At 49.2% G+C, this 7,557-nt stretch overlaps 1 protein-coding gene across 1 annotated transcript in view; it reads right to left on the reverse strand.

Moving 5' to 3' along the window:
- The window catches only part of col4a5 (collagen, type IV, alpha 5 (Alport syndrome)), a 95,392-nt gene extending 88,159 nt beyond the window's left edge, over positions 1–7,233 (reverse strand). Inside the window, exon 1 of the mRNA XM_083639676.1 lies at positions 6,939–7,233. Within this exon, the coding sequence (XP_083495802.1) occupies positions 6,939–7,031 (93 nt within the window). The 5' untranslated portion in view covers positions 7,032–7,233. The remainder of the gene's footprint in view (positions 1–6,938) is intronic.
- Between the last annotated feature and the right edge of the window lie 324 nt (positions 7,234–7,557).

Raw genomic sequence — 7,557 nt, forward strand, 5'->3', positions numbered from 1 at the left:
GAGAGAAGAGAGGTGGGGGGGACAGAGACACACAGGGAAGAGAGGAGGTGAGAGAGAAGAGAGGTGGGGGGGACAGAGACACACAGGGAAGAGAGGAGGTGAGAGAGGAGAGAGGTGGGGGGGGACAGAGACACACAGGGAAGAGAGGAGGTGAGAGAGAAGAGAGGTTGGGGGGGACAGGGAGACAGAGGGAAGAGAGGATGTGAGACAGAAGAGAGGTGGGGGGGACAGAGACACACAGGGAAGAGAGGAGGTGAGAGAGGAGAGAGGTTGGGGGGACAGAGACACACAGGGAAGAGAGGAGGTGAGAGAAGAGAGAGGTGGGGGGGACAGAGACACACAGGGAAGAGAGGAGGTGAGAGAGAAGAGAGGTGGGGGGGACAGAGACACACAGGGAAGACAGGAGGTGAGAGAGGAGAGAGGTTGGGGGGGACAGGGAGACAGAGGGAAGAGAGGAGGTGAGAGAAGAGAGAGGTGGGGGGGGACAGAGACACACAGGGAAGAGAGGAGGTGAGAGAGAAGAGAGGTGGGGGGGACAGAGACACACAGGGAAGAGAGGAGGTGAGAGAGGAGAGAGGTGGGGGGGGACAGGGAGACAGAGGGAAGAGAGGAGGTGAGAGAGGAGAGAGGTTGGGGGGGACAGGGAGACAGAGGGAAGAGAGGAGGTGAGAGAGAAGAGAGGTGGGGGGGACAGAGACACACAGGGAAGAGAGGAGGTGAGAGAGGAGAGAGGTGGGGGGGGACAGAGACACACAGGGAAGAGAGGAGGTGAGAGAGAAGAGAGGTGGGGGGGACAGAGACACACAGGGAAGACAGGAGGTGAGAGAGGAGAGAGGTGGGGGGGACAGGGAGACAGAGGGAAGAGAGGAGGTGAGAGAGAAGAGAGGTGGGGGGGACAGAGACACACAGGGAAGAGAGGTTCACTGATGTGAACTGACCGGCTGATTAACTATGCCCAAAGAAGGATGAATCTTACAGTTTTGTTTGAAAGAAAATATTACATAAATATTAAAAATATGGCATGTTAACACGTTGAGTGCCATAGCCGAGATATCTCGTCTTACATAATCCAACGGTTGAGTGCCATAGACGAGCTATCTCGTCTTACATAAACATTTTTTTTTTTTGACGGTGGGACATCAATCAACCCCTTTTACGTCTTCTATATCAATATTGGGAGGAAGAGAATGTGTATAATCTATTTTACCGACCACTAAGTGGCGACAGTTCTCTCCCAAGACAGAGAAAGCCACAGCCAGCCTCAGCCAGAGCAGCCAGCCAGCGCGCTGGAGAAAGCCAGTGTAATTTTCAAGGAAGCAGCTGGGCGAAAACTCCCTCGATCCCACACACACACACACACACACACACACACACACACACACACACACGCGCGCGCGCGCACACACACACACTCGAGCACCCCCGCGCATAAATAAGACCAGAATCGCAAAAGCTTACTCAAACCTCAAGAAACAGTTTTACAGTCCAGACGGCCGCGGAGAATCCTCCCCCCGCAGCACAGACGGAGGGAGGAGCCCGGAGACACACACACACTCTCTCCCTCTCTCTCCCCCTCCCCCCAGTCCCGAGAGAGAGAGAGAGAGAGAGAGAGAGGAGAGAGAGGAGAGAGAGAGAGAGAGAGAGAGAGAGAGAGAGAGAGAGAGCACACAGAGCGGGAGACAGACACGCCGCGGGGGCAAAGAACGGACAGAGATCCCCTCCCCCCAGAGCCGCGGAGCAACGCGCGAACACACACACACACACACACACACACACACACACACAATACAGTATACAGACTCGCCCAAGGGCACCCACAATCACAGGCAGGTGACTGTTCTGCTGTTTGATTGAATTTCACAAAACTGCGATTATCTCAGCTTGCTGTCTCAGACGCTAAAACCATGCTGTACTCAACGGCTAATATCTACATAACTACTAACTCTGCAAACTAACTCTTTTAGACAGAGAAAGCACACATTCTATTAGTTATTTTTAGATGATTGGTGTTCACGAAGTCTTAACAGAAAATAATCCTCGGCTCTTGTAAAATGAGCCAGAATCCTCAAAAAAAAACCTGGCACAACTTACCTACAGGATTGAAAAAACGGCTGGCACTCAATGTGTTAATAAGCTGTGGGCGTGGTTACAGGAATAAGTCAGTAATAATGTGTTCATTCCACGACAGGAGAGACTTAATGTTATCTAAAATTAGGTGGAACAAAATGTGCAATCAGCCAAAAGAGATGGAAAATAATATCTGTTTATCAGATTTAGGCAAAACATTCAATGTGGTGCAATTCCTTCAAAAAGACAGCAACAGATCGCATTGAAAAATGTCCTCTTCTCTTTCTCTCCTGTCTGTCTGTTGGCTAAAGAGGGGACTTATCTCCAAGATGGATGTTATGGCTATCTGCCCCCGCCCCCAACACACACACACACACACACACACGCACAGTCGCACACACACACACACACACACACACACACACACGACACACACACACACACACACACACACACACACACACACACACACACACAGAAGATGCCACTGAAGACATGCAGACCGAGGTCTCGCTCTAAACTCCACCTGTGATGTGGGTCACGTGAAAGGTGAGGGAAACCTGGAGAGAGAGAGAGAGAGAGAGAGAGAGAGAGAGTGTGGGTGTGGGTGGGTGTGTGTGTGTGTGTGTGTGTGTGTGTGTGTGTGTGTGTGTGTGTGTGTGTGTGTGTGTGTGTGTGTGTGTGTGTGTGGGTGTGTGTGTGTGTGTGTGTGTGTGTGTGTGTGTGTGTGTGTGTGTGTGTGTGGCGTGACGGGTTCAAAGGAAGCCCCTAGGTATACATTACAGCTGAACTCCCTCACCTGGCTGCAAGGAGATTCATATCAAGCATAAACACACACACAATCTCTGTCTCTGTCTCTCTCTCTCTCACCCACACACACACACACACATGCACACAGTCACACACAGACAGCGAGTTTATGAACAGACAAGGGCAAAATTGCTATAAAATAGTGATATACGGGACATTACATTTCTAACAAGTCGATTATTGAAAATTGAATGAGTAAGCAAAGCTCTGTGTGTGTGTGTGTGTGTGTGTGTGTGTGTGTGTGTGTGTGTGTGTGTGTGTGTGTGTGTGTGTGTGTGTGTGTGTGTGTGTGTGTGTGTGTGTGGAGCGGCCTGGTTCATACTCACAGCCCCCACTAGGGGGAGTCAGTGGGCGGGAACAGTGGCAATGTCAGTTGAGCAAATGAGGGAGCGTGTGTATGATGATGCCAGAATGGATGGATGGATGCAACAAAAGAGGAAGAGAGAGAAAGAGGAAGAGAGAGAGAGAGACATTGACAGAGACTGACAGACAGAGGGGAGAGAGACCGATAGAGAGCTAGAGACAGTGAAGGAGAAAGTGACAGATAGACAGACAGACAGACAGACAGACAGACAGAGAGCGACAGGCAGGCAGACAGACAGACAGACAGAGAGAGGCAGAGAGACAGAGAGAGAGAGACAGACAGACAGACAGACAGACAGACAGACAGACAGACAGACAGACAGAGAGAGGCAGAGAGAGAGAGAGAGAGAGAGAGAGAGAGAGGCAGAGAGAGAGAGAGAGAGAGAGAGAGGCAGAGAGAGAGAGAGAGAGAGAGGCAGAGAGAGAGAGGGGAGAGAGAAAGTGAGAATGAGACAATCACTGTCGCTTCCCTGGCAGGAGCTACTCATGCATGACAGTTCACCATCACACACACACATGCACACGCTCACTCTCTCTCTCTCTCACACACACACACACACACACACACACACACACACACACACACACACACACACACACACACACACCTCTATTTCTTTTCTCCTCTATCACCCTCAATGTATTCCCGCTCTTCCTGATTTGCCTTGGCTCTGTGCCCTCCCTCTCTCTCTAGTCTGCATCTCTTCCTCTCCTCCTCCTCTTCTCCTCTCTTCTTCTTTACATCTCTTCCCATCCCTCCTCCTCCTCCTCCTCCCCTCTTCCTGGTCGGTGTAAAAGTGGGCGGGGCCAGCGGCCACATTCCAGGAGGGGACAGTGGGAAAACCCTCGGCGGCCAATCGGGACGCCGGGGAGAGCCCTTCTTCCATTCCTTCCTGCCTCGTTAGCTTTAGCATCGCCATGGCAACAATGACAGGCAGTCTGTCCATTCACAAGACGTCCCGCCTGTGACATTCCACACAGCCGGTAAAGACTCACCTAGCGCTACGGCGCCCCCTCACTCAATAACTTATATTAACCCACATTTTATGACTTAACCGCTCACTTCTCTGTTTCAGGATCCTCCTAAAGCACTGATTCCCCGCATTGGATGAGATTAATTTGGTCTCAAATCCAAATCTGAGAATATTATTATTGGATATGATTTTGTCCAGAATCCCGTGACTATCTGTATCGACCCTTTTCACGGGGGGCCATTTTGTGTCAAAAAGGCAGAATAAACACAGGTGCGAGCAAAACACTAATGAGGGTTTCCAAATTCCAATCATGGAAGTCTGAAACCCTCATTAGTGTTTTGCTTGCACCTGTGTTAACCCTGCCTTTTTGACACCAAATGGCCCCCGTGAAAAGGGTCTATTGTAGGTAGAGAGAGAACAGTGAGACTATGATCAAAACAGTCATACTAATACACTCACTTTGTGAATGAGGATCATGACCGGAACAGCCGGAGCAATTGGCCAAGTACAATTGGGGAGAAAATGCGTGAAAATTCAGAAGAAGACAAATCTGGGGACCCCCTGGAACCCCCTCAAGGACCCCTGGTGGCCCCCGGGACCCCATGTTGAAAACCAATGTAAAGTAAAGTGACAGAAATATTGTATGTCAAGCTGATTATAGAGCTTTAAAAAAAAAGCAGGTGTGTCCCAAAATGAAGTGAATAAGTGAAAAGAGGGGTCCTAAAAACAGAAATGTCAGCTTCTCATAACGGCTCAAGTGAATGGAAGGGCTTCATTCTACATGGGGATGTATGCACAGTTTGCTGTGTTGAGCCCACCGCTTTACAGAAAGGTCGTGCTGCATTAGCAACAGTGTGGTTTGGTTCAACAGTCATGGAATGTTGTGTGTTTCTTTCTGCAGGAGGACATGAATCATTACAAGCATGCCTGAAAGATTAACTGTCGCATTGTATAATTTGTAGACAATTCCTCTGGATTGCTGTCAAAGTGTGGAATAAACAATTTGCACGAAGCTAAAGGAGAACGGCAGGCAGCTGGGTTGTTATGTCTACAGATACATGTCGCTAAACAAGATGGATGTGTTACAAAGTCGTATGCTGAGAGGAGGGATGCGGTTTCTCTCCTCGAACCCCGAGTCTAACCTCACCCTCTACGATGCTGTCGTGACTTGCTGAACCGAGAGATGGCTCGTTCCATTCTGACACAACGCTAGCAATAGAAACATGACGTGCACATTTTTACAGGTTTCCAAGTAGGAAGATGTGAAAAGGTTTGGAAAAATAACAGCAAAGTTAGAAAAGGTTGCTACATAACAGACTCATAGCGTGTACAAGAAAAAAAGAAGAAGATGAACAGTAAAGTGTGCAATCCTGATTGGACACGCTCGCCTTGTGCATGTGTGTGTGTGTGGGGGCGGGGTCATCCGAATCAGTATGCAGCTCCCCCTCATGAATAATGAAGCAGTTATGAATATTCAGCGCAGAAAGAGTGAATCGGGGAATATTACATGACTGAGATGCTTCCTGAAGGGCATTCACGGGTTTGACTTCCCGGGATGAACCTAATCACGCGATGTTTGATGATACAGCTGCGGGTCAAAGTTTGACCCCCCCACACCCACCCCCACCCACCCCCATGCACGCTCCCTGCATCCCCCACCCCTAATAGCCTCATTTCAAGTGCAAGGCGAATTCCACCTTGCTTATTCACATGAACTAAGCAGTTAGTTCACGCATGACAAAGCAAATAGTTATGTTTCTGCAGCTGCTGTCTGCGCATGTTCGATATACTGCACTTGCAAAAGCAATCAATAAAGGTGAATTACTGAATTATTGAGGTAGTATTGAAGCGAATATGCGGCTGTAACTGATGCAACCAGGTGCTGTCATCAGGTGTTTCCTATAGGCTATGCAACACACCTGCAGGATAGCTATAATTACATAATACATATATTTAAAAGAAAAAAAACATTTCTATACGTTTTCCATTGGGTGTATCTGGGCAGGGTGTTAACAAGCTGCTAAATAATGCTGGTCATCTTTTGGGTAATATAGCAGGTATCAGTCACTTCCAAAGCGCGCATGCATGGTTGCATTTTAACCTGCATTTACCCTATATTGTAATTAGAAGACAAAACGGGCCCGTGAGGAGGCGCCTCTCCAAACAGATATCCTACATTACGCGTGTCGATTTCAAGCACAAAATAGTTTGAAATGATGACCCCAAAAAGCAGACTGTTCAAGGCATGTTCCTACAGGCTGTCTGTCTGTCCCGCTACAGGGAGCAGGAAAAAGACAGAATGTGATGCGCAGCGCAGGAGAGGGGGAAAGGACAGACACTCCGCTGCTTTCAGATCTGCTGAAACTACAAAGCAACTAGAGCCGCGGCGCTCGCAAATCTCCGCCGTTCAAATGTGCTATAAAAACATGATCCTGACTCGGAGAAAAGTGTATAAATGGGCGCAATTACGCGCGTAAGGTTATGATTCTCAATGCAACTAAACATAAATAGTAACGGGATTACTATAAGCTGACGGAAGGAGAAGGGAGGCACTTGTTAAAAGCAAGCCTCTATTTATAAACTTTAGTCAAGTTTGGTGAGCGCCGGGGAGGCAGCAACTCGCTCGGTCGGTCGGTCGCTTCTGTGCGGGTTATGTTGGGTGGTTATGGTGGTTGGGGGGGAATTGTAAATAGTAAATGTTTGCAAAAGTAAAAATGCACTTACCGCAGAGTCGGCTTGTTGCACCGCGACGCACAGGCAGCACAGCAGCAGCAGAGCGGCAGAGAGCTGTCGCAGGCTCTTCAAGTCTGTATTCATCTTGGTGGGAAATAAAAACGAGATCCAAACACTGACAAAACTCTACTGAGGTCTACTCACGCGGGGACATGACATATGGCTGGCCCTGTCCCGCCGCCTGCAGCACTAGTTTTCAGTAAAGATACAGAGAAGAGACGGTAGACTTGTATTGCGCTTTGCAGGGCTACTACCCTTTTCCACTAGTGGTCCTGGCTCTGGCACCGTGCGCCTATGCAGTCCCCCTCTCTCAAACTTTTTCTCTCCTCGACTCGCAAACCTGCCCAGCCGGATCTACTTCCCTGCTGCACACCCAGGGCGCACTGATACCTCCTCCCCCTGCACCACCTCCAAACTCCAACAAGAGGGGCCAATTAATCTAAAATAGAGCGCTGCCGCCATGCGCTGGTGTGATTTACACCCCGAAGTCCGGTGCCAAAACAGTCTCTTGTCAGTTGTTGATTTCAGTCCATGACGTGGTTCGGATTCGATTTCAACTCACACACTGCAAAAATGTTAGGACCGCGCAAAGGCGGAGTGATCTGGTGCC

Source organism: Poromitra crassiceps (genome assembly GCF_964638095.1).
Source record: "Poromitra crassiceps genome assembly, chromosome: 7".
In the NCBI taxonomy this organism is placed as follows: domain Eukaryota; kingdom Metazoa; phylum Chordata; class Actinopteri; order Beryciformes; family Melamphaidae; genus Poromitra; species Poromitra crassiceps.